At 41.2% G+C, this 27,666-nt stretch overlaps 2 protein-coding genes and 2 long non-coding RNA genes across 5 annotated transcripts; 3 read left to right on the top strand and 1 right to left on the bottom strand.

Annotated features, from left to right (window-relative positions):
* The first annotated feature begins 448 nt into the window (after positions 1–448).
* Positions 449–6,730, top strand: LOC124262630. 2 transcript variants are annotated; one of them, XM_046697138.1, is made up of 3 exons: positions 449–589; positions 4,274–4,584; positions 5,309–6,730. In XM_046697138.1, exons 2-3 carry the CDS (start codon positions 4,290–4,292, stop codon positions 6,286–6,288), a joined length of 1,275 nt encoding a protein of 424 aa, XP_046553094.1. In that variant the 5' UTR covers positions 449–589; positions 4,274–4,289; the 3' UTR covers positions 6,289–6,730. The 2 variants fall into 2 exon arrangements, with proteins under 2 accessions (XP_046553094.1, XP_046553095.1); XM_046697139.1 differs by lacking the exon at positions 449–589 and adding an exon at positions 627–757.
* LOC124262632 lies at positions 2,232–19,596 on the bottom strand. Its single transcript, XR_006894656.1, has 3 exons — positions 19,537–19,596; positions 2,393–2,722; positions 2,232–2,340 (listed from the first exon to the last, which is right to left on the bottom strand). It is a non-coding gene; the product is annotated as an uncharacterized LOC124262632 (long non-coding RNA).
* LOC124262633 lies at positions 7,372–26,682 on the top strand. The gene is made up of 2 exons (XR_006894657.1): positions 7,372–7,870; positions 26,226–26,682. It is a non-coding gene; the product is annotated as an uncharacterized LOC124262633 (long non-coding RNA).
* Positions 18,279–24,847, top strand: LOC124262631 (tripartite motif-containing protein 59-like). Its single transcript, XM_046697140.1, has 3 exons — positions 18,279–18,452; positions 22,602–22,909; positions 23,484–24,847. The coding sequence occupies exons 2-3, from the start codon at positions 22,618–22,620 to the stop codon at positions 23,921–23,923; spliced, it is 732 nt and encodes a 243-aa protein (XP_046553096.1). The 5' UTR covers positions 18,279–18,452; positions 22,602–22,617; the 3' UTR covers positions 23,924–24,847.
* Positions 26,683–27,666: the final 984 nt, after the last annotated feature.

Here is a 27,666-nt window from a genome sequence, read left to right on the forward strand (position 1 = left end):
CTCAGTCAGTTGCAGAATATATTGAGAATTCGTGTCTTATTATATAAGCTAACCATTACCTCAAAATTTTATTTTAATCTTATAATATTTACAGTTGTTTTTTTTCAGGATCAAGCCGTGTTTTGATTCTGGTTACTTCCATTCTAGATTTCACCAACCGCATTACTGAAGACAGACTGGTATATATACATTCGTCACCACTCGCCCATTTCCGTAACCTCCAAGGTATTCGGCTTGTCCCGGAATAACACGAGTTGGTCACGAATGGTATATATACTGCCACTCTCACCACAGCGGCAACGCGTGCGGCGAGCAGCGCAAGCGTAAAAGAACAGACAAACTAGTCTATACTAAAGATGGCCTCGTTTGGGAATCTAATCTATTAATAGTCACCAATATTCGGATTTTCCATCACGTTTCGTTTCCGAGTAATCCAGAGAGTATTAACATGAAATAGACATTGACAGTGCTCGATTGGGGCGGTGCTTGTCAAACACCCAGCCCTTAATGAGGACAACTAAAACAATTCTGGTTTCTCTGTCAGACGAATACTGTCAACAGGCACTGCAAGCTTGTCTGGGCTGGTATGGTAAGGAATAAGAAGCGTTGCTATAAATTGGCTTATTTAAATTTGATATCAGACCGGTCACTTGCTTGACAGTGGAATTGGTGCTCTGACACTTGGACTCCCGTAATATGAATGGGGTGATCAAGCTGTTTGTTTCACCTGGCTTCCGCCATGGTGTCTTTACCTTAGGTGAGGTGAAATAGGGTTAACGTCGAACTTAGAATATTTCGCTCATATTACGACATGCATGCGTTTGCATGTGTGGCTGCTTGTACTAGCCCAGTCTTTAAAAAGCTGCATGTTTTTACAGTGCTAGCTCACTGAGATACCATGCCGCAGTTAAGCATGAATACCCCACACATACACACTATACCGACTCCGATCCTGGTGTTTTGTCAATATTTTTTACAGGCATGTACATTATAGGATCATATACAGGTAGGCAGCAAGCCGTACATGATGATTCATCTGAGGTACATAACATGTAAAAACATGTACACAGTATTATAGATTAATATACATCTATCCTAACAACAAGTGTAACGTTGACCAGAATTGAAGAAAACATTTGTTCAGTACCATTTGATAAATGGAGATATTTGGTAGCATCATAATACTTAATAACGTCTTTTTTAATAAAATTGATATTAGGCAAATAGTTTCCAGTAGCACATTTGAATATACTTTGTTTGACTAGACTGACTGACTGACTGACAGAGTTGGTTTTACGCCGCTTTTAGCAATATTCCAGCAACATCACGGCGGGGAACACCAGAAGTGGGCTTCACACATTGTACCCATGTGGGGATTCGAACCCGGGTCTTTGGCGTGACGATCGAGCCAACACTTTAACCACTAGGCTACCCCACCGCCCCTGTTTGACTAGAAGGATGATTACATTTATAGGATTATTATTTTCACCAAACAAAACCTTTTCAAACGTAAAATTTACTGATAGTTGAACAGCATGAAGCCATTTTGTTACTTCGTTCCAAACTTTCTTTACATGCTCCCATTTCCATAAGCGTTGGCCAGTAGTTTCTAGATCTTTTTGGCAAAAGGAGCATAAAATGTTGTGGATAATCCTGCTAGGGTACATTTGTTTGTAAAATGTTGTGGATAATCCTATATTGTAGCCACCTAAGTTCAGTACTTATAGTACATTTGTTTGGTAAAATGTTGTGGATAATCCTATATTGTAACCACCTAAGTTCAGTACTTATAGTACATTTGTTTGGTAAAATGTTGTGGATAATCCTATATTGTAACCACCTAAGTTCAGTACTTATAGTACATTTGTTTGGGATGAATGTTGTGGATAATCCTATATTGTAACCACCTAAGTTCAGTACTTATAGTACATTTGTTTGGTAAAATGTTGTGGATAATCCTATATTGTAACCACCTAAGTTCAGTACTTATAGTACATTTGTTTGGTAAAATGTTGTGGATAATCCTATATTGTAACCACCTAAGTTCTAAGTTCAGTAAGTACTTATAGTACATTTGTTTGGTAAAATGTTGTGGATAATCCTATATTGTAACCACCTAAGTTCAGTACTTATAGTACATTTGTTTGGGAAAATGTTGTGGATAATCCTATATAAAATGTTGTGTTGATAATCCTATATTGTAACCACCTAAGTTCAGTACTTATAGTACATTTGTTTGGGATAATGTTGTGGATAATCCTATATTGTAACCACCTAAGTTCAGTACTTATAGTACATTTGTTTGGGATGATGTTGTGGATAATCCTATATTGTAACCACCTGTTCAGTACTTATAGATAAAATGTTGTGGATAATCCTATATTGTAACCACCTAAGTTCAGTACTTATAGTATATTTGTTTGGGATAATGTTGTGGATAATCCTATATTGTAACCACCTAAGTTCAGTACTTATAGTACATTTGTTTGGGATGATGTTGTGGATAATCCTATATTGTAACCACCTAAGTTCAGTACTTATAGTACATTTGTTTGGTAAAATGTTGTGGATAATCCTATATTGTAACCACGTAAGTGCAGTACTTATAGTACATTTGTTTGGTAAAATGTTGTAGATAATCCTATATTGTAACCACGTAAGTTCAGTACTTATAGTACATTTGTTTGGTAAAATGTTGTGAATAATCCTATATTGTAACCACCTAAGTTCAGTTCGGATCGGATCGAACCCGCGACCTCTACCCACTACACCACGGAGGCGGTTACCTACACTAGGACTCAGTGTGACCAAGCAGGCTCCTCGATGCTCACTCCACATATTTTATAGCAGAAAAATAAAACGGATGCTGGACGATCCGTACTCACGGAGAGTCGTACCCAATGGCTAAGCCACGCCTAAATTTCTCATCAGATGTATGTTTCTAACCGTTTATTCAGCTCTAAAGTCCTATATATTCAGACCTGCACTTTCAAACAAATTCATTCCTAGCAGTACTATATTCATTACACGCCTCCCACATTAAGTCATTTACATTCCCAGCTTTCATTCATTAAACATTTGAAACATTCATTCGTTTTATATGTTTAACATTCTGTCTTTTTACATTTGAAACATTCTTCTAATTTACATTTACATCTTTATTTTACATTTCAAAAGGGGCGGTGGGGTAGCCTAGTGGTTAAAGCGTTGGCTCGTCACGCTGAGGATCCGGGTTCGATTCCCCACATGGGCACAATGTGTTAAGCACATTTTTGGTGTCCCCCGCCGTGATATTGCTGGAATATTGCTAAAAGCGGCGTAAAACTAAACTCAGTCAGTCAGTTACATTTCAAAAATTCATTTTCATTTAATTCATTCATTTGAAACATTCATTCCATAAATATTTGAAGCTTTACGTTTCAAACATTCAGTGATTATATTTGACATGTGACGTTACTCCTGGGGCGGTGGGGATGCCTAGTGATTAAAGCGTTGTCACGCCGAAGACCCGGGTTCGATTCCTCACATGGGTACAATGTGTGAATCCCATTTCTGGTGTTCCCCCGCCGTGATATTGATGGAAGATTGCTAAAATCTACTTAAAAGTGAACTCACTCACTCACTCGCTTTACTCCTCAAGACGTCTGGCACCCGTGAAGATCTGGGTTCGATTCCCCACATGGGTACAATGTGTGGAGCCCATTTCTGGTGTCCCCCCAGCCGTGATATTGATGGAATATTCCTATCGGCTTAAAACTAAACTCCCTTTACTACTGGAGACGCCTGGTCTTGGCTTTAGTTGTATTTACTGCTGATATCTCTCTCAATTTGCTATATTTTACCTTAGGGACCGTTCATAATTTATGGCTAGGGGTGTGTGGGATGTGGGGTGATGATGATTTTTATGGAGTAGCATGTACAATGTGAGTGACCCCCCCAAAAAAAAATAAAATTAAAAAAATTATGTACAAAGTAAGTGACCCCCTGCATGTCGTGTACAAATTCAATGCCCCCCCCCCTATTTTTTAAGCATACTGTTTTAATAGATTTATGTACAAAATTGCTGACCCCCCTAGTACATGTATACAAAATTGATGACCCTTCCCACTTCCCCAGAACATTATGGGTGAACCCCCCTTAAAATCATCATCACCCCCCACCCTTATCCATAAATTATGAACGGTCCCTTAGTCTGAAGAATTAGGAGAGCAGCCATATAACCCCAGAGGGCAGTATTCTAAAATGTATTTATGTTTCTTTCACAATCTGGCAGCTGCAGGTTACGAAAGATGGCAACAGCTAAATTCATAGAGACACACCTGACGTGTGCTATCTGCAAGGACGAGTTCAAGGATCCACGTTGTCTCCCATGCATGCATAGGTTCTGTCTGGCATGCCTAGATGATCTCATTCAATCAAATGTAAAAAACAAGGGCAAGAAAAAGAATAAGAAACCTTCAGGAATTGATTGTCCACAATGCAGACTGTTTGTCAAGCTACGGAACACAACTCAGCCCCGAGAGGTATGGGCGGAGCAGTTTCCTGCTGATTTCGCCTTGAAAAACATCCAGGGAGAAATACAAAGTGAGTATGGTAAACCTTAAACAATCTAGGGCCGGTTGTTGCCGGTTATCTTAACTGCCGGTTGTTGAATACCCGGTTATCTTAACTGCCGGTTATCGTAACTGCCGGTTAACTCCTTACTGCCGGTTATCTTAACTGCCGGTTATCTTAACTGCCGGTTAAATCCTTACTGCCGGTTAACTCCTTACTGCCGGTTAACTCCTTACTGCCGGTTAACTCCTTACTGCCGGTTAACTCCTTACTGCCGGTTAACTCCTTACTGCCGGTTAACTCCTTACTGCCGGTTAACTCCTTACTGCCGGTTAACTCCTTAACTGCCCGTTAAATCCGCCGGTTAACTTACTGCCGGTTAACTCCTTACTGCCGGTTAACTCCTTACTGCCCGTTAAATCCTTACTGCCGGTTAACTCCTTACTGCCGGTTAAATCCTTACTGCCGGTTAACTCCTTACTGCCGGTTAAATCCTTACTGCCGGTTAACTCCTTACTACAGGTTAAATCCTTAACCGGCCTTTAGCCAACCGAACGTTAAATATGCTGAACACTTACCTAAAACCGGATTATTCTTCACACCCTATCAGTTTATCTTTTTGACAGCATTGTGCCTTTTTTGTTCACATTGGGGATAGCTGATTTTGGATTATTAATTGCATTGTGCTTTTTAAAGATCCAGACAACGATGAATGCAGAAATAAATAGTAAAGACTGATGTACTTTCTTTGTAGGTGGTGATGTTGTATTGTCAGAAACAAACCACGGTGATGGCAGCAAAGAAGATAAGGTCGCTGACGAGAGTTCTGCGAAAGGAACACCATCACAGCTGCGGGGGGCAGACTGGAACACCACTACCAACACTGATAGGGGTGACAAGAAACAGGACCGGAAAGCCACTCGGAAAATGACAGGAAGCTTTCATAAAGTGATCCCTCTTCAACCCGACAAGACGCAGCCAGATGCCTATGACCTCGCTGTTTTGGTGCAGGGTGACAAGAAATTGATCGTCGTCCCAGATTTTGCGAATCACAAATTGCTTCTTTTGACCTTAAATATTGACATGGAAGTGGCACAAAGAAGTAAGTATGATCTTGGCGCCAAACCTTGGAGGATTTGTGAGGTGGAACAGAACCAGGTTGCTGTCACTGTGAGCGAGCCATCTGGGGTTGTGATATGTACCGTGGACGTTGAGCGATCTCATGTTGAGGAGAAATTGTTTTTTCCAACCAAAAAGCGGTATGATGGAATCTGTGCCTTACCTGGTAGAAAATTTGTTGTGACTGTTGATGACAGTGTTGATATAATACAAGACAACGGCACAGTGCTGAAAGAGCATGAAATCAAGGCTCCTCACGTCAAATTTCCAGACACCTCCTACGTCACCGTCACACCAAACAGCACCATCGTTGTCACAGACTGCGGGGGCAACACAGCATCTTTCCTCAAACAGGATGGTATTGTGATGTGGCGCAAAAACATAAAGTGCTTAGGCGTGGCTTGTGACAGTGATGGGAATGTTTACGTTGCCGAAACCGGCCAAGGATCCATCGTGCAGTTCTCCAGCAGAGGAAGGCTCGTATGCAGGGTGATAGGGGAATCAGAACACTTCAGTAAGCCCTCGGGAGTAGCAGTTGATAACATGGGTTATCTGTATGTTATGTGCAACTATAAGGATGTCACAGTGTGGAAGCTCGGACATGAGGCTGTGTGAGTGTATGATAGAATGGCGAGGGCGCCAGACTGTTGTGTCCATTGGGTGACAGAAAGAGATGACCTGAGACTGTAGACCACATCGAGTGTCTTGACCCAAGAAGGAGAAGGTGACTTTGGATCCCATCAGAGTGTCTTGGTCTGAAACGGAAAGTATACCATGTTGTGAATCCATTTAGGGTGTCTTGACCGAAGACAGAACGAGCACCTGTCTGTGAGTCCCTTGTCTTGTGGTAGACATGATGTGTCTTTAGGTAGAAATTGACTTGAAGGTTGGCATTCACGTCTCATATTTTGCGTTTATTTGATTACATGATTACATAGTTATTGAGTACAGGTACAGTCCGTTTGAGTCAGAAACGGACCGATGAATTGCAAATTTTATCATTGTACAAAATTGCCACATAAATATAAATAGTACACATGTTTATCATTTACTAATACCCAACAGCTTTCTTATATTTGAAAATTTTCCGGACTCCACCCGAAAAGTTCTTTAAGAAACTATCATTAAACTTTTGACACAGTTCACTATTTGTTACGAGGGAGGAGTGCAGAGAAAGAGACAGCCAGGTGTGCGAGAAAGGATGGAGACGGCACAGCACAGGCTAATGAATCAATAACTTGGTGGGCACTTATGCACGTGCTTCTCTAACACCTGGCTGGTAAAGGGGGGTGATAGTGGGTAATCATGTGGCTCAGAAGTCATCTTAGTCCATAGTAGTGCTGGGAATTGGTTGAAATCTCATACTAGTAATTGATGATTGCTTCATTACCAACGAACAATCATCGATAAAAATTGGTTAGCGTCAATTTTCAGATTTTCCTATCCAGGTTGTTATTGCAGATATGTATAACATGATGCAACTTGCTTCTTTTAAGTGATGTTGATATATCATGAACATAAACCTTCTGGGGTCTTCAAGAAATATTCAGTCATGACTTTTCAGTTAGTGAAGTGAGTTTTCTAAGAATTAAACAAGTTTTCAGGCCCTGACAACTTCGAAGATATGTTCCATCGTCAAGTGTTTCAAAGACTAAAACAGCAGTTCCAAAATCGTTTGTGTTCGATTATGAGAATGTGAATGCATGGCACCCTTTAAGAGTTATGTACAAAGTAAGTGACGCCCCACCGCCCCTGCATGACATGTACAAAATCAGTGACCACCCCATACATTTTAAGCATATTATTAAAATTATTATTCATATTAACATGCACAATGTGTACAAAATTTATGTAGACAAAATTGATGACCCCTACCTCCCAAGAACAAAATGCGTGACCCCCCTTAAAGTCACAATCATCACCCACCCCCATCCCCCACTCACCCCGCAATAAATTATGAACGGTCCTTAATCACATCTTGCTCCTTTATTGAGATCATATTGATACAGCCAATTTTTGAGCTTTTCACGGACCTATGTGAGCTCAAGGTTCGTTTAGATTATTTATGAAAACAGTCCTGTTTGTTTTGTATCATATTTTACACTACTGCGCTGACTATATGTACAATCTGGATGTTCAATCCTCAGGACAGACGCGCTCATACCGCAATGTCTAAAGGCAGATAAGCCAGTAAACAGTGTATTTGGAAACGTGCTACTGGTTTACAACCCACTGAAGAGAAAGGGAAAGAAAATTATTGTTTTGATCTCATATTACTGTAATTTCATATTTTGTCTTGTACCCTAAGCTTCTGTTTTCTTTCTGGTGAGAACTAGCCTTTGCACGTGTTCATGACGGGAGCCACAGGTGGGGCTGAATAGGCTGATATCATAACTATCTGATAGTGAATCATAAACACGACTGTTGTCGTATCTCATGATAGCAAGCAGTGAAGTGTAGGGTCCGCCGTCATACCGAGCAGTTGGTGAGCGTGACGTTAACAGACGTACAAACACATGCTCATAATATCTGCTGTTAGCAGACATGTCTTATGGTTGTGGATATAGTTTTGTGGCCAGTATTTTATACCAGTCAACACTCGTACTCTTAATCAATGCAGTATTTATATTTACTCTTTAAAATTTCTTAACATTCCTTGTAGAGTTAATTTTATGGCAATGCGTATCTGTAAATGATTCTACATCTGAGTAGCATGCCAGTGATGTATTCCATGGTGATGCATGTGTGTTTGTAAAACATACTTTCTTTGGGACAATAAAGTGTTATCAATCTATCAGTGGATACCTTACTCAGTTTACATTTATAACTAGAATATATTTAAACTATTTAAACTATTTAAAGTGTGTATGCCATCTCTAAGAACAACTGAACAGGCATTGCCCATTATAAGTTGTATGCTTCTCTCGAGGGTAATACGGTCTGATGTACGCCTTTTTGAAGCAGTGTCACCCGAGCCGTTAGACCGTATTACCCGTGGGAGAAGCATAGAATGTATTTCTCTTACCGCCATGTTAAATGTACAAAATACCATTTTATTTTATGTTAAAGATCGTGACCGACTATATGACATGTAAACAAAATGGCGTCTGTTTCTCTACTGGATTTTTAAAATCAGTGAAACATGTTCTGACAAACCTAAAACTGCTATAAAAATGGTTAATTTTGTTTAAGTTGAGTGTGCAAATGATTCAATGTATAAAATAGTTTAAATAAAGCAGCGAAAGTCAGTAAAATAAATGTGTACTTCATGAACTCAGAAAGAGCTAATCGAACGGTTTTCGAACCCCATGCACTGCATGCGTCATATTGTAACGTCATGCGATTGTTAGCGATACAGCATCTCGGCGGAGAATTTGGCGGTACCGTGGCAGCGGGTAATATTTTTCCAGTTGTGACCCTCCTGGGAGGGGTGACACCGAAATTGTTAAAGCATCATTGACCAATGAAATTAAAGTATTTTACATGAAGGTAAGATAAGTTGTAATGTTCTTAAGTGTTTTAATTTTGTTCTTCTTATTTACAAAATAATGATGATGATTTGTGCCAATGATAAAAAAAACCCCTCATTCATGTACCCATAGAGATCTGCATACCTTTTTTCATGTAATGGTATTAGATGTCACGTTCATCATTTAAACCATGGTTCCTAGTTTGGTGATCTACCTTCGGTTGCTGATGATCTCCAGTCAGTTTTTTATATTTATATATATATATATATATATATATTGTTTTGTCCGCAATAGAGGTTTAATTGGTTTCAAGTCCCAATCTGTCACAATCTAGTCATTTTACTGTCCTTCGTAGACAGGTTTTTATATTTTAACTGTGTTTATCATGAACTTTTGTAGTCATGATATGGCTGAAATATTGCTGATGTGACTAGAAATCTTAACTCACTCACGCCCCTCCTGAAGAATTCTGGATTAGACAAGGGGATACTGAAGAACTACCTTCCGGTTTCGAAAAGTTGTTTCGTCCCGTTTTCAACAAAATCTGATCACCAACAACCTGCAGGACAACTTCCAGTCAGCCTACCGCACTGGACACTCCACAGAGACAACTCTTCTTTGTGTTCATCATGACATTGCCACGGTTCTCGACAACAGGGCTGAACCCAACAAGTAGCAATATTTAGGACCAGCTTTGTCGATAGCCAAGTGTCTTGAATTCAGTATGCCACAAGGTTTCAGTTCTCAGACCAATTCTTTACTGCCACTATTCCATGCCAATGAGTGAGTGAGTTTAGTTTTATGCCGCTTTTAGCAATATTCCTGAAATATCACGACGGGGTACACCAGAAACGAGCTTTCACACATTGTACCCATTTGGGGATTCGACTCCAGGTCTTTGGAGTGAAGAGCGAACGCTTTGACCACGAGGCTTCCCCCACCGCCCTGATAACGAGTGATGAGGGTCGTTGATGCCTACTAAGAGGAGGGGACAATCGAGTGGACAATATACTGCCTCCAAATCTCAACACTATCAAACACAACCAGCAGCCATTTGCGATGTCGTACATCCATCCACTGATTGGATTTCTGTCCAACATGCATGACTGACATCCCCAACTGGACCAACTACAGTATGTTGACGGTCAACAAAGAGAAGACTGTGATGATGGTTTTCAAACCCAAGAGTCATTCACAGGCTACCGAGGACATCGGGCTGACAGTTGGAACAAGCACAAAAGCCAACTGCAGACTCTGTAAAGAAATATTGGGGTCGCCAGCTCTCTCTCAATGGAGAAGCAGGTAAATGCCATCAGTAAATCCTGCTTCTACCAAATCAGGAACCTTGGAACAATCAGACCATACAAAATCTCTTGTCTGACTATGGACACGCCCTCCTGGTGGACTGCCCTAATCCCTTGTAAACAGTGTGGCTCGACTCTCATCTGTCTGACTTGCCTGGACACGCCCTCCTACAAGTGCTGCATGGCACTGCCCTCAGTCTCATCATACGATCCCGTCTCAATCAGAGTGCAGTAACAGTGTGGCTCGACTCTTTAGAAACTCTCTGGAACAATCTACCCTACCAGAGGCCCTGATTCAGACGACTGTTTAAAAATGGGCGTCAAAACCCATCTATATAAAACCTGTGGACCCCTGAACTAATGCGCTCACAACAAATAGCAGCAAATTTATGCCGTCATCCCAGTCGTTCTTAGCCTCAAAACGTATTGATGAAATTCTTAAGAGTCTGATGAAATACTAATCTAATACCCACGGAGTGTCAGGATGATATGCCAAACTGATGCATAACCTGCCGGAAAACACCAAACGTAAAACTGAAGCCCTGATCTGACTGACCAATCCAAAGCAAAACACTCATGGTGAAAGAACTTCACGAAAGCCTTGATAATGAACTGAGTTCATTTTTTCATAAAGATCGACTCTGTAAACCTTGCTTAAGCACACATGACAGTGAGCATGTACTGATTATCTGAGCTTGTTTAAGGCAAAGAACAAGAAACACATTGTGCCTCTTCAAAGTCTGGACTGGGTTCCAAGGGAGCATCGGGAGTTTTCATATTGGCTACAGAGGTGGCATGTTTTGCAAAACCTATCCACATCATGCCGCATATTTAGACAAAAGAGATGGGTCAAAATATTTGTGATAAGTTTTGTTTACACCTAGATGACCTGTCAAAGGAGTGTAATGTGCCAAACTCAAAAACATGGTTTTGATATATATTTTGAAGAACAGTCTGATGAAAAAGCATCCATTCGTTTTCAGCAGGAACATCTGGAAGCCACCTTTTCCTCAATGATGTCCTTAAAACAATAACCACATCAGAATCTTTAAACAGAGCAAGAGAATGCTGCAAGAAGTAACATTGGAATCATTCTCTTAAGACATTAACATGAATATAAACACACGGAAGAAAAATATCTGCCTGTTCTTCTTAAGACTTTCAGTAGTTTCTGCTGACAAATGACATGGTCATTTCCTCTGGCCCAATCAATTTAAATAGAGAGACTTTGAAGAAGCTCCACCTCAACCAACCCAGTCACCAAGTTAGTAAAGCTAGAAAAAACATTTAACAAAACCTCAGAGTTAGCTGGTAACTCCCCAGACATCCAAAATCAGAGTTTGAAGAGCACCTCAAAACAATAATCGGCTAAACATTTGAACTGTCACTTTCAGCTAACATAAAATCTTTACTGCAAAAGCTGAATCATGGACATGTTTTACAAAGAAATTATCATCAAGCTTCACCTCAACCAAACAAATTCACAATTAGAACTGGTAAAGTTAGGAACAAAACCTCAGAAATGGCAGACACTAGGTGGCACTGTTGCGCCCAGAACCAGAGTTTGAAGATCCCCTCAAAATGGTTATGAGCTTAACGCTGGAACTTGCACCTTTAGCTGACACAAAACCTTTACTAAGAAAAAGGAAAATACTCCTCTTTCACATCAACGACCTCTATAAAAAAGCCGAGTTACAACAAGGCTGCAATCTGACACTTACAAAAGCTTCGGGAGAAAGCTTACCTAGACTCACGCTTAGTCTCTGAATATAGTCAATTTTTGATAACTCACTTAAACCATTTAAGCTGAAAATGTGATTCAGAACCTTGGGAAATCTTGACTTGCATTTATAGAGGGGTTTAGCATTGCAGGGAGGGCAAGGCCGTAGGAAGAACGTCCGCAAAACCCTATTCCATTATGCTACCGCTATCAAATCTGTCCACTTCACGGACGCAGACCTGAGAATGGCGTTCACCTTGCCTGTGGTACATTCAGGCCCTGTCGTCGGCAAATCTTAATGTGAATCGAGATTCGTTGCTGAAGACAACCGAATTCCACTGTCTGTGATTGAACCTCATGTGTCTTGTGCCCCACACCAGTGGGTTGCAGCGATGAAGAGGCGTTAAAATTGGTCCATTATGGGGTCTTCGGATGCGAAGTCCATCGGTCCGTAAGTTATTTCTGACAGGTTGTGTAGTTTTATTTCTCCCTACTTGTGGAAGTTGCATTAACAAATCTGTTCCGAAGATGACGTAATCGTATTGCTTGATCTTCCCGGAGTGACGTCACGCATGACGGTCGGCAACAGTTCCGGTTTGATGCACTCTGATCCTAAGATTTAAAATTGTTTATCGTGAACAAGTAAAGGCTTGCAACAGCGACCACAGACTGACCACTATCAAGACTCCCAATAGCACGGTGACGTTCTTAAAAGGCGTGGCATTTCCAATAAAAGATTAAAGTAGAAAAAATGTGCATTTCGTGTTTTTCATCTTTCTAGGCTACAAGGTCAAGACTCGCACGCGAACTTACACTTTTACCAAATTAAAGCATTCACACTGTTTACTACTTGTTAATATACGTGTAAATTTGTTTGACTAAACAGAAAAAGAAAATGTCGAAATTTATCAGCGTCAAGATTTCAATCTTGTTGAGTATAGTCCAACTGTGCAATCAAGTCTGCTTTTAGCAGAGGTTTCTTATGAATGTGGAAAGGGGTTTGTGGCTTCTATTAGAAAGTCAGTTTGGTTAAAATTCTTCAAAGGCATTTAGAAGTTGGTGTGTTAATACAAGACAAATCTTATGGATAACAAGAAGGGGCAAGACCAAGCCCGGAAACGTCATGATAAACAAATATACAAGTTGTTATCCATAAGATTTGTCCTGTGTCAGTGGACGTGCAGTTTAATGAAAAATGTAGGCCCACACATTTCTTTCTCAATTATATCAGCATAAAAACGTGTTTTTATAAGATATGTCTGATTTCTATGTCTTACTGTCAACCCTCAAACAAAGACCATTGTATCGGGTTTCGGTTTGGTACAGCTCGAGTGGGTAACACCTCCAGGGATGACAACACTTTCAACTGGAAGCGACGGAAGTGCTTGGGTTAGGTCGTGAGTGTGTTGGTGACCCACGTGACTATCACCAGATCAAAGGAGACATCCCATCTCTGAGCTCCGCACAGTTTATTACAATGAACTTGAATTTCCGACAGTTGCTATTTTCCAAAATGCTGGATATATTAGATAAAATGAGACAAACAATATTTTTCATAGATGGCGCTTGTGGCTCATTTGTCTGAGGTGGCGCAATTCGTGGTGCTGAGTGGTATGCCTAAAGTTTGCCAGGGTCTTGTAACCGTGGGATAGAGTGGCTGAGTGAGTATGGTTTTACGCCGTTTTCGCAATATTCAAGCAATATCACGGCGGGGACACCAGAAATGGGCTTCACACATTGTAACCATGTGGGGAATCGAACCCGGATCTTCGACGTGACGAGCGAACGTGCTAACCACAAGGCTACCAAACCGACCCTCCTGGGGTCTAATCCAATATTCGGTGTGAATATGTTCTCTGTTTCAGAACAACGTGGTAAACGTGGTAAACATCCGAGATATGACACATAGTTTACCTCACTGCCCGTGACGTCACTGAGTGAACATACTCACCAGTGTACTAAATGCTGAAGGACTGCACAGGTCAGATTGGGTCAAAGTTACCCGTCAGTTTAATGACAAAATAAAACTGAATCGTTGCCATGTCTGAAACAGTTATCCCTCATGGTCACAGATTACATTGTACACGTCAGGTCATTATGCTTAGAGTGAGTGAGTGAGTGAGTGGTGGTTGAGGTGTGAGTTGTTGAGTGAGTGAGTGGTTGTTGAGGTGTGAGCTGTTGAGTGAGTGAGTGGTGGTTGAAGTGTGACTGGTTGAGTTGTTGAGTGAGTGAGTGGTGGTTGAGGTGTGAGTGGTTGAGTTGTTGAGTGAGTGAGTGGTTGTTGAGGTGTGACTGGTTGAGCTGTTGAGTGAGTGAGTGGTGGTTGAAGTGTGACTGGTTGAGTGAGTGAGTGGTGGTTGAGGTGTGACTGGTTGAATGGTTGACAGAGGGAGTGGTGGTTGAGGTGTGACTGGTTGAATGGTTGACAGAGGGAGTGGTGGTTGAGTTGTTGAGTGAGTGAGAGGTGGTTGAGGTGTGAGTGATTGAGTTGTTGAGTGAGTGAGTGGTGGTTGAGGTGTGACTGGTTAAGTTGTTGAGTGAGTGAGAGGTGGTTGAGGTGTGACTGGCTGAGTTGTTGAGTGAGTGAGTGGTGGTTGAGGTCTGAGGGATTGAGTTGTTGAGTGAGTGAGTGGTGGTTGAGGTGTGACTGGTTGAATTGTTGAGTGAGTGAGTGGTGGTTGAGGTGTGACTGGGTCAGTTGTTGAGTGAGTGAGTGGTGGTTGAGGTGTGACTGGTTGAGTTGTTGAGTGAGTGAGTGGTGGTTGAGGTGTGACTGACTGAGTTGTTGAGTGAGTGATAGGTGGTTGAGGTGTGACTGGTTAAGTTGTTGGGTTAGTGAGTGGTGGTTGAGGTGTGACTGGCTGAGTTGTTGAGTGCGTGAGTGGTGGTTGAGGTGTGACTGGTTGAGTTGTTGAGTGAGTGAGTGGTGGTTGAGGTGTGACTGACTGAGTTGTTGAGTGAGTGAGAGGTGGTTGAGGTGTGACTGGCTGAGCTTGTTGAGTGAGTGAGTGGTGGCTGAGGTGTGACTGACTGAGTTGTTGGAGTGAGTGAGAAGGTGGTTGAGGTGTGACTGACTGAGTTGTTGAGTGGTGGTAGAGGTGTGATTGGTTCAGTTGTTGAGTGAGTGAGAGGTGGTTGAGGTGTGACTGACTGAGTTGTTGAGTGAGTGAGTGGTGGTTGAGGTGTGACTGGCTGAGTTGTTGAGTGAGTGAGTGGTGGTTGAGGTGTGACTGGTTGAGTTGTTGAGTGAGTGAGTGGTGGTTGAGGTGTGACTGACTGAGTTGTTGAGTGAGTGAGAGGTGGTTGAGGTGTGACTGGCTGAGTTGTTGAGTGAGTGAGTGGTGGTTGAGGTGTGACTGACTGAGTTGTTGAGTGAGTGAGAGGTGGTTGAGGTGTGACTGACTGAGTTGTTGAGTGGTGGTAGAGGTGTGATTGGTTCAGTTGTTGAGTGAGTGAGAGGTGGTTGAGGTGTGACTGACTGAGTTGTTGAGTGAGTGAGTGGTGGTTGAGGTGTGACTGGTTGAGTTGTTGAGTGAGTGAGAGGTGGTTGAGGTGTGACTGGTTCAGTTGTTGAGTGAGTGAGTGGTGGTTGAGGTGTGACTGGCTGAGCTGTTGAGTGAGTGAGTGGTGGTTGAGGTGTGACTGACTGAGTTGTTGAGTGAGTGAGAGGTGGTTGAGGTGTGACTGACTGAGTTGTTGAGTGAGTGAGTGGTGGTTGAGGTGTGACTGGCTGAGTTGTTGAGTGAGTGAGAGGTGGTTGAGGTGTGACTGGTTCAGTTGTTGAGTGAGTGAGTGGTGGTTGAGGTGTGACTGACTGAGTTGTTGAGTGAGTGAGAGGTGGTTGAGGTGTGACTGGTTAAGTTGTTGGGTTAGTGAGTTGTGGTTTACTTGTTAGGCAGTTAATTACCGTATATGACATTTACAACCTTATTTGGTCATCCCCCTTTGCCGTGTCTGCCATCACATCAACTGGTCAAGGAAGTGCTATTGTTTTTCTATGTGTCCATGGTTGAGTTAGTATACTTAGTATGGTCACATCTACAGGACCGCCTCCGTGGTGTAGTGGTAGCAGCGTCCGCCCGGAGAGCGGAAGGTCGCGGGTTCGATCCCCGACCGCGCCATACCAAAAGACGTTCAAATATGGTACTTGTTGGTCCCTGCCTGGCGCTCGGCATTAATGGGTACAACAAGGACTGGTCGGCTCGGAGTCAGTATACTGTGTCTGAGTGGGGTATTCATGCTTCACTGCGGCCTGGTATCTCAGTGGGCTAGCTCTATAAAACCAGCTTAAGTCTGCGCTAGTACAAGCAGCCGCACATACACATACACACGCATGCACGTCGTCATATGAACGAAATATTCTCAAGCACGACGAAAAAACCCAATTTCACCTCACCTCATACCTAGAGTGTGAAGGAAAACAGAGTCGAGTCCGGTATTCCGACTGTCTGTGTTTGGACGACCGCGAGCAGGATAATGCCGCTCGTAGGAAACGCCCTGGAGTTTAGCAGGTTCTCCGCTCACCACATTTATGTCTTGTATTTGTTTGTCATGAAACTAAATAAGTTTGAACTCAACTATGCCTTCGTCTTCATCAACGCACACTTCATCTTAACGTGAGCTAATTCCCCACTTGACTCATATCCACGCGTTGTCGTTCAGAATAGAAAATGTGTTAAGATGTGCTAAGACGTGTTAAGAACATTACATACCAGAAACTGTAGGCATCAAGTGGCATGGGACCGGTATAGTCCCGTGGTCGATACCCGAACTGGTATGATGTTAGGCGACGTACCGCTCGATATTGTTCCAATTAAATACATGCGCGTGTCTGCGTGCGTGCGTGCGTATGCGTGTGTGCTTACTGAGATAATATGGTTTGAAGATGAATACCCCACTTAGACAAAGTGTACCGACTCCGAGATGACCCAATCTTATGTCCTCAATGCAGAGGGGCGGTGGGGTAGCCTAGTGGGTAAAGCGTTCGCTTGTCATGCCGATGACCCGGGTTTGATTGCCCATATGGATTACAATAAGTGAAGCCCATTTCTGGTGTCCCCCTCCGTGATATTGCTGGAATATAGCTACAAGAGGCGTAAAACTAAACTTCTCGTAAAAGGCGACAAACGGGAGCGGGTGGTCAGGCTCGCTGAAGATCTGGGTTAGAATGTATCTTCAGTAACCCATGCTTGTCGTAAGAGGCGACTAACGGGATTGCGTGGTCAGGCTCGCTGACTTGGTTGATACGTATCATCGGTTCCCAATTGCGTAGATCGATGTTCATGCTGGCGATCACTGGATTGTCTGCTCCAAACTCGATTATGTACTGACCGCCGCCATATAGCTGGAATATTGCTGAGTGTGGCATAAAACTAAATTCACTCACTCACTCACATTAAAGCGTCGGCCTTTTTTAGTCGGCCTCACCACAATAAATTCAGTGCTTGTTTCCAGTATCGTACAAAGCTGACCTTTTTGGCATTTATTACATGGACTCCATTAAAAATGTATTCTCCCATTTCATACGTGTTTATTATTTTATTCAATATATCTGTTATTTTTTAAATCTAATTTTAAGACACCGTTAGGTTATAAATTGAAACTGATACTTGCACCGTCTCATCCAGTAGCAGAATAAGGGTCAGTGGGGTAGCCTAGTGGTTAAAGCGTTTGCTGGTCACGCTGATGACCCGGGTTCGATTCCCCAAGTGGGTACAATGTATTGAGCCCATTTCTGGTGACTCCCGGCGTGATATTGCTGGAATATTGCTAAAAGCGGCGTCAAACCACACTCACTCACTCACTCAGTTGCAGAATATATTGAGAAATCGTGTCTTATTATATAAGCTAACCATTACCTCAAAATTTTATTTTAATCTTATAATATTTACAGTTGTTTTTTTCAGGAACAAGCCGTGTTTTGATTCTGGGTACTACCGCATTACTAAGACAGACTGGTATATACATGTATACTGCCACTCTCACCACAGCGGCAACGCGTGCGGCGAGCAGCGCAAGCGTAAAAGAACAGACAAACTAGTCTATACTAAAGATGGCCTCGTTTTGGAATCTAATCTATTAATAGTCACCAATATTCGGATTTTCCATCACGTTTCGTTTCCGAGTAATCCTGATAGTATTAACATGAAATAGACATTGACAGTGCTCGATTGGGGCGGCGCTTGTCAAACACCCAGCCCTTAATGAGGACAACTAAAACAATTCTGGTTTCTATGTCAGACGAATACTGTCAACAGGAACTGCAAGCTTGTCTGGGCTGCTATGGTAAGGAATAAGGAGCGTTGCTATAAACTTGCTTATTTAAATTGATATCAGACCTGCTTGACTGGGATTGGTGCTCTGACACTTGGACTCCCGTAATATGAATGGGGTGATCAAGCTGTTTGTTTCACCTGTCTTCCGCCATGGTGTCTTTACCTTAGGTGAGGTGAAATGGGGTTAACGTCATACTTAGAATATTTCGCTCATATTACGACATGCATGCGTTTGTATGTGTGGCTGCTTGTACTAGCCCAGTCTTTAAAAAGCTGCATGTTTTTACAGTGCTAGCTCACTGAGATACGATGCCGCAGTTAAGCATGAATACCCAAAATAGACACACTATACCGACTCCGATCCTGGTGTTTTTTTCAATATTTTTTTACAGGCATACATTATAGGATCATATACAGGTAGGCAGCAAACAGTACATGGTGAATCATCTGAGGTACGTAACATGTAAAAACATGTACACAGTATTATAGATTAATATACATCTATCCTAACAACAAGTGTTACGTTGACCAGAATTGAAGAAAACATTTGTTCAGTACCATTTGATAAATGGAGATATTTGGTAGCATCATTATACTTAATAGCTTCTTTTTTAATAAAATTGATATTAGGCAAATAGTTTCCAGTAGCACATTTGAATATACTTTGTTTGACTAGACTGACTGACTGACTGACAGAGTTGGTTTTACGCCGCTTTTAGCAATATTCCAGCAACATCACGGCGGGGAACACCAGAAATGGGCTTAACACATTGTACCCATGTGGGGATTCGAACCCGGGTCTTTGGCGTGACGATCGAGCCAACACTTTAACCACTAGCCTACTCCACCGCCCCTGTTTGACTAGAAGGATGATTACATTTATAGGATTATTATTTTCACCAAACAAAACCTTTTCAAACGTAAAATTTACTGATAGTTGAACAGCATGAAGCCATTTTGTTACTTCGTTCCATACTTTCTTTACATGCTCCCATTTCCATAAGCGTTGGCCAGTAGTTTCTAGATCTTTTTGGCAAAAGGAGCAAAGGGGTGATTGTTGCAAAATGTTGTGGATAATCCTATATTGTAGCCACCTAAGTTCAGTACTTATAGTACATTTGTTTGGTAAAATGTTGTGGATAATCCTATATTGTAGCCACCTAAGTTCAGTACTTATAGTACATTTGTTTGGGGAAAATTTGTAATACCTAAGTCCAGTATATTACATTTGTTTGGGAGTTGTGGATAATCCACCTAAGTTCAGTACTTATAGTACATTTGTTTGGTAAAATGTTGTGGATAATCCTATATTGTAACCACCTAAGTTCAGTACTTATAGTACATTTGTTTGGGATAATGTTGTGGATAATCCTATATTGTAACCACCTAAGTTCAGTACTTATAGTACATTTGTTTGGGAAAATGTTGTGGATAATCCTATATTGTAACCACCTAAGTTCAGTACTTATAGTACATTTGTTTGGGATGATGTTGTGGATAATCCTATATTGTAACCACCTAAGTTCAGTACTTATAGTACATTTGTTTGGGATAATGTTGTGGATAATCCTATATTGTAACCACCTAAGTTCAGTACTTATAGTACATTTGTTTGGTAAAATGTTGTGGATAATCCTATATTGTAGCCACCTAAGTTCAGTACTTTTGTTTAGTACATTTGTTTGGGATAATGTTGTGGATAATCCTATATTGTAACCACCTAAGTTCAGTACTTATAGTACATTTGTTTGGTAAAATGTTGTGGATAATCCTATATTGTAACCACCTAAGTTCAGTACTTATAGTACATTTGTTTGGGAAAATGTTGTGGATAATCCTATATTGTAACCACCTAAGTTCAGTACTTATAGTACATTTGTTTGGTAAAATGTTGTGGATAATCCTATATTGTAACCACCTAAGTTCAGTACTTATAGTACATTTGTTTGGTAAAATGTTGTGGATAATCCTATATTGTAGCCACCTAAGTTCAGTACTTATAGTACATTTGTTTGGTAAAATGTTGTGGATAATCCTATATTGTAACCACCTAAGTTCAGTACTTATAGTACATTTGTTTGGGATAATGTTGTGGATAATCCTATATTGTAACCACCTAAGTTCAGTACTTATAGTACATTTGTTTGGTATAATGTTGTGGATAATCCTATATTGTAACCACCTAAGTTCAGTACTTATAGTACATTTGTTTGGGATAATGTTGTGGATAATCCTATATTGTAACCACCTAAGTTCAGTACTTATAGTACATTTGTTTGGTAAAATGTTGTGGATAATCCTATATTGTAACCACCTAAGTTCAGTACTTATAGTACATTTGTTTGGGATGATGTTGTGGATAATCCTATATTGTAACCACCTAAGTTCAGTACTTATAGTACATTTGTTTGGGAAAATGTTGTGGATAATCCTATATTGTAACCACCTAAGTTCAGTACTTATAGTACATTTGTTTGGTAAAATGTTGTGGATAATCCTATATTGTAACCACCTAAGTTCAGTACTTATAGTACATTTGTTTGGGATAATGTTGTGGATAATCCTATATACCATTGTTCAACCATAGTACATTTGTTTAATGTTGTGGATAATCCTATATTGTACATTTGTTCATTACTTGTAGTACAATTGTTTGGGATAATGTTATATTCCATTCTTTGTAACCATCACTGTCTAAAATAAGTTCATTTGTACATTATAGTGACATGAATTCAAAGAGTTTATGTAAATGTTTATTTCCCGCAGAATTATGGACCAACAAGTACTTGCCCAATGGCTAAGCCACGCCTAAATTTCTCATCAGATGTATGTTGCTAACCATTTATTCAGCTCTAAAGTCCTGTATATTCAGACCTGCACTTTCAAACAAATTCATTCCTAGCAGTACTATATTCATTACACGCCTCCCACATTAAGTCATTTACATTCCCAGCTTTCATTCATTAAACATTTGAAACACTCATTCGTTTTATATGTTTAACATTCTGTCTTTTTACATTTGAAACATTCTTCTAATTTACATTTACATCTTTATTTTACATTTCAAAAGGGGCGGTGGGGCAGCCTAGTGGTTTAATCGTTGGCTCGTCACGCCGAGGATCCGGGTTCGATTCCCCACATGGGCACAATGTGTTAAGCACATTTCTGGTGTCCCCCGCCGTGATATTGCTGGAATATTGCTAAAAGTGGCGTAAAACTAAACTCAGTCAGTCAGTTACATTTCAAAAATTCATTTTCATTTAATTCATTCATTTGAAACATTCATTCCATAAATATCTGAAGCTTTACGTTTCAAACATTCAGTGATTATATTTGACATGTGACGTTACTCCTGGGGCGGTGGGGTTGCCTAGTGATTAAAGCGTTGTCACGCCGAAGACCCGGGTTCGATTCCTCACATGGGTACAATGTGTGAATCCCATTTCTAGTGTCACCCGGACGTACTATTGATGGAACATTGCTAAAATTTACTTAAAAGTAAACTCACTCAGTCACTCGCTTTACTCCTCAAGACGTCTGGTACCCGTGAAGATCTGAGTTCGATTCCCCAGATGGGTACAATGTGTGGAGCCCATTTCTGGTGTCCCCCAGCCGTGATATTGATGGAATATTCCTGTCGGCTTAAATCTAAACTCCCTTTACTACTGGAGACGCCTGGTCTTGGCTTTAGTTGTATTTACTGCTGATATCTCTCTCAATTTGCTATATTTTAACTTAGGGACCGTTCATAATTTATGGCTAGGGGTGTGTGGGATGTGGGGTGATGATGATTTTATGGAGTAACATGTACAATGTGGTGACACCCCCAAAAAAAAAAATTTAAAAAATATCTACAAAGTAGTAAGTGACCCCTGCATGTCGTGTACAAATTCAATGCCCCCACACTATTTTTTAAGCATACTGTTTTAATAAATTTATATACAAAATTGCTGACCCCCCTAGTACATGTATACAAACTTGATGACCCTTCCCACTTCCCCAGAACAAAATGGGTGAACCCCCTTAAAATCATCATCAACCCCCCACCCTTATCCATAAATTATGAACGGTCCCCTAGTCTGAAGAATTAGGAGAGCAGACATATAACCCCGAAGACAGTATTCTAAAGAGTATTTATGTTTCATTCACAATCTTGCAGCTGCAGGTTACGAAAGATGGCAGCTAAATTCATAGAGACACACCTCACGTGTGCTATCTGCAAGGACGAGTTCAAGGAACCACATGGTCTCCGTTGCATGCATAGTTTCTGTCTGGAATGCCTACGTGAACACATTCAATCAAATGTAAAAACCAAGGGCAAGAAAAAGAAAAAGAAACCTCCAGGAATTTATTGTCCAGAATGCAGACTGTTTGTCGAGATACCGGACCCAACTCAGCCCCGAGAGGTATGGGCGGAGCAGTTTCCTGTTGCTTTCGCCCTGAAAAACATCCAGGGAGAAATACAAAGTAAGTATGGTAAACCTTTAACAATCTAGGGCCGGTTGTTCAATACACGGTTACCTTAACTGCCGGTTAACTCCTTACTGCAGGTTAACTCCTTACAGCCGGTTAACTCCTTACTGCCGGTTAACTCCTTACTGCCGGTTAACTCCTTACTGCCGGTTAACTCCTTACTGCAGGTTAACTCCTTACTGCAGTTTAACTCCTTACTGCCGGTTAACTCCTTACTGCCGGTTAACTCCTTACTGCCGGTTAACACCTTACTGCCGGTTAACTCCTTACTGCAGGTTAACTCCTTACTGCTGGTTAAATCCTTACTGCCGGTTAAATCCTTACTGCCGGTTAAATCCTTAACCGGCCTTTACTCAACCGAACGTTAAATATGCTTTTTAAACACTTACCTAAAACCGGATTATTCTTCACACCCTATCAGTTTATCTTTTTGACAGCATTGTGCCTTTTTTTGTTCCCATTGGGGATAGCTGATTTTGGATTATGAATTGCATTGTGCTTTTTAAAGATCCAGACAACAATGAATGCAGAAATAAATAGTAAAGACTGTGATGTACTTTCTTTGTAGGTGGTGATGTTGTATTGTCAGAAACAAACCACGGTGATGGCAGCAAAGAAGATAAGGTCGCTGACGAGAGTTCTGCGAAAGGAACACCATCACAGCTGCGGGAGGCAGACTGGAACACCACTACCAACACTGATAGGGGTGACAAGAAACAGGACCGGAAAGCCACTCGGAAAATGACAGGAAGCTTTCATAAAGTGATCCCTCTTCAACCCGACAAGACGCAGCCAGATGCCAATGACCTCGCTGTTTTGGTGCAGGGTGACAAGAAATTGATCGTCGTCCCAGATTATGCGAATCACAAATTGCTTCTTTTGACCTTAAATATTGACATGGAAGTGGCACAAAGAAGTAAGTATGATCTTGGCGCCAAACCTTGGAGGATTTGTGAGGTGGAACAGAACCAGGTTGCTGTCACTGTGAGCGAGCCATCGGGGTTGTGATATGTACCGTGGACGTTGAGCGATGTCATGTTGAGGAGAAATTGTTTTTTCCAACCAAAAAGCAGTATGATGGAATCTGTGCCTTACCTGGTAGAAAATTTGTTGCGACTGTTGATGACAGTGTTGATATAATACAAGACAACGGCACAGTGCTGAAAGAGCATGACATTAAGGCTCCTCACGTCAAAGATGCAGACAATTCCTACGTCACCGTCACACCAAACAACACCATCGTTGTCACAGACTGCCGGGGCAACACAGCATCTTGCCTCAAACAGGATGGTATTAGGACGTGGTGGAAAAGCATAAAGTGCTTAGGCGTGGCTTGTGACAGTGATGGGAATGTTTACGTTGCCGAAACCGGCCAAGGATCCATCGTGCAGTTCTCCAGTAGGGGAAGGCTAGTATGCAGGGTGATAGGGGAATCAGAACACCTCAGTAAGCCCTCGGGAGTAGCAGTTGATAACATGGGTTATCTGTATGTTATCTGTAACTCTAAGGATGTCACAGTGTGGAAGCTCGGACATTAGGCTGTGTGAGTGTATGATAGAATGGCGAGGGCGCCAGACTGTTTTGTCCATTGGGTGACAGAAAGAGATGACCTGAGACTGTAGACCACATCGAGTGTCTTGACCCAAGAAGGAGAAGGTGACTTTGGATCCCATCAGAGTGTCTTGGTCTGAAACGGAAAGTATACATGTTGTGAATCCATTTAGGGTGTCTCGACCGAAGACAGAACGAGCACCTGTCTATGAGTCCCTTGTCTTGTGGTAGACATGCTGTGTCTTTAGGTAGAAATTGACTTCAAGGTTGGCATTCACGTGTCATATTTTGCGTTTATTTGATTACATGATTACATAGTTATTGAGTACAGGTACAGTCCGTTTGAGTCAGAAACGGACCGATGAATTGCAAATTTTATCATTGTACAGAATTGCCACATAAATATGAATAGTACACATGTTTATCATTTACTAATACCCAACAGCTTTCTTATATTTGAAAATTTTCCGGACTCCACCCGAAAAGTTCTTTAAGAAACTATCATTAAAATTTTGACACAGTTGACTATTTGTTACGAGGGAGGAGGGCAGAGAAAGGGACAGCCAGGTGTGCGAGAAAGGATGGAGACGGCACAGCACAGGCTAATGAATCAATAACTTGGTGGGCACTTGTGCACGTGCTTCTCTAACACCTGATAGGGGGTAATCATGTGGCTCAGAAGTCATCTTAGTCCATATTAGTGTTGGGAATTGGTTGAAATCTCATACTAGTAATTGATGATTGCTTCATTACTAACGAACAATCATCGATATAAATTGGTTAGCGTCAATTTTCAGATTTTCATATCCAGGTTGTTATTGCAGATATGTATAACATGATGCACCTTGCTACTTTAAAGTGATGTTGATATATCATGAACATAAACCTTCTGGGGTCTTCAAGAAATATTCAGTCATGACGTTTCAGTTAGTGAAGTGAGTTTTCTAAGAATTAAACAAGTTTTCAGGCCCTGACAACTTCGAAGTTATGTTCCATCGTCAAGTGTTTCAAAGACTAAAACAGCAGTTTTAGCATTTTCTGAGAAAATGAGATCGATTGCTTGGTTGTTTGGTCACTTCGACCAATCTTCGATTATTTCAATTAATCGGAACACCACTGGTCCATAGCTATGGAAAGGATGAACTTGTGAGACATCCTCTCGACATCGACATCATAGTGACCGAAACAGAGATAAGAGACCGTTCATAATACATCTCACGGGGGGTCGGGTCTGTGTGTGTCGATGATGATTTTGATAATTTTTATGGAGAAGCTTGTACAATGTGAATGCATGGCAGCCTTTAAAAGTTATGTACAAAGTAAGTGACGCCCCCCCCCCCCCCCTGCATGTCATGTACAAAATCAATGACCACCCCATACATTTTAAGCATATTAATTTTCATATTAAAATGTACAATGTGTACAAAATTTATGTAGACAAAATTGATGACCCCCCTACCTCCCAAGAACAAAATGCGTGACCCCCCTTGAAGTCACAATCATCACGCACCCCTCACCCCCCACTTATCCCGCCATAAATTATGAACGGTCCCTAATCACATCTTGCTCTCTCATTGAGATCATATTGATACAGCCAGATTTTGAGCTTTTCACTGACCCCTGTGAGCTCAAGGTTCGTTTAGATTTATTTTAGATTATTTACACTACTGCGCTGACTATACGTACAATCTGGATGTTCAATGCCCAGAATACACGCGCTCATACCGCAATGGCTAAAGGCAGATAAACCAGTATACAGTTTATTTGGAAACATGCTACTGGTTGACAACCCACTGAAGAGAAACGGAAAGAAAATTATTGTTTTGATCGCATATTACTGTAATTTCATATTTTGTCTTGTACCCTACGTTTCTGTTTTCCTTCTGGTGAGAACTAGCCTTTGCACGTGTTCATGACGGTGGCCACAGGTGGGGCTGAATAGGCTGATATCATAACTATCTGATAGTGATTCATAAACACGACTGTTGTCGTATCTCATGATAGCAAGCAATGAAGTGTAGGGTCCGCCGTCATACCGAGCAGTTGGTGAGCATGACGTTAACAGACGAACAAACACATGCTCATAATATCTGCTGTTAGCAGACGTGTCTTATGGTTGTGGATATAGTTTTGTGGTCAGTATTTTATACCAGTCAGCACTCGTGCTCTGAATCAATGCAGTATTTATATTTACTCTTTAACATTTCTTAACATTCCTTGAATTAACTAGTTTTCTCTACATCTAGTAGAGTGCTAGGTTTTTTATGGCAATGCGTATCTGTAAATGATTCTTCTATCTGTTTTGTTTTGTTCTTCTTAAGACTTTCAGTAGTTTCTGCTGACAAATGACATGGTCATTTCCTCTGGCCCAATCAATTTAAATAGAGAGACTTTGAAGAAGCTCCACCTCAACCAACCCAGTCACCAAGTTAGTAAAGCTAGAAAAACCCATCTAACAAAACCTCCAAGTTAGCTAGTAACTCCCCAGACAGTTGCACTAGGGCATCCAAAATCAGAGTTTGAAGAGCACATCAAAACAATGATCGGCTAAACATTTGAACTGTCACTTTCAGCTAACATAAAATCTGTACTGCAAAAGCTGAATCATGGACATGTTTTACAAAGAAATTATCATCAAGCTTCACCTCAACCAAACAAATTCACAATTAGCACTGGTAAAGTTAAGAACAAAACCTCAGAAATGGCAGACACTAGGTGGCACTGTTGCGCCCAGAACCAGAGTTTGAAGATCCCCTCAAGATGGTAATGAGCTTAACGCTGGAACTTGCACCTTTAGCTGACACAAAACCTTTACTAAGAAAAAGGAAAATACTCCTCTTTCACATCAACGACCTGTATAAAAAAGCCGAGTTACAACAAGGCTGCAATCTGACACTTACAAAAGCTTACCTAGACTCACACTTAGTCTCCGAATATAGTCAATTTTGATAACTACCTGAACCCATTTAAGCTGAACATGAGATTCAGAACCTTGGGAAATCTTGACTTAGGGGATAACTGTACTGTGTGTGACGAATTGGGGACGTACACCGGTGGTTATATAGCCGCAAATTTAGTTATATCGGCGACACGTAAGCTATTTATATTTAATGATGTATTTATGCTAGTACGTGCTTTTTCTTTGCTAGCTGTATTCTAAGACTATATAGACAGTGTAATACATGTATACGTAAGCAATG

This window comes from Haliotis rubra, unplaced genomic scaffold (assembly GCF_003918875.1).
Source record: "Haliotis rubra isolate DU_JTF1 unplaced genomic scaffold, ASM391887v1 Scf848, whole genome shotgun sequence".
NCBI lineage: Eukaryota > Metazoa > Mollusca > Gastropoda > Lepetellida > Haliotidae > Haliotis > Haliotis rubra.

Coding starts and splice junctions, on each gene's coding strand:
- LOC124262630 (XM_046697138.1), top strand. CDS start 4,290: ATGGCAACAGCTAAATTCATAGAGACACACCTGACGTGTGCTATCTGC. Junction 4,585..5,308: donor CATCCAGGGAGAAATACAAA/GTGAGTATGGTA, acceptor CTTTCTTTGTAG/GTGGTGATGTTGTATTGTCA.
- LOC124262631 (XM_046697140.1), top strand. CDS start 22,618: ATGGCAGCTAAATTCATAGAGACACACCTCACGTGTGCTATCTGCAAG. Junction 22,910..23,483: donor CATCCAGGGAGAAATACAAA/GTAAGTATGGTA, acceptor CTTTCTTTGTAG/GTGGTGATGTTGTATTGTCA.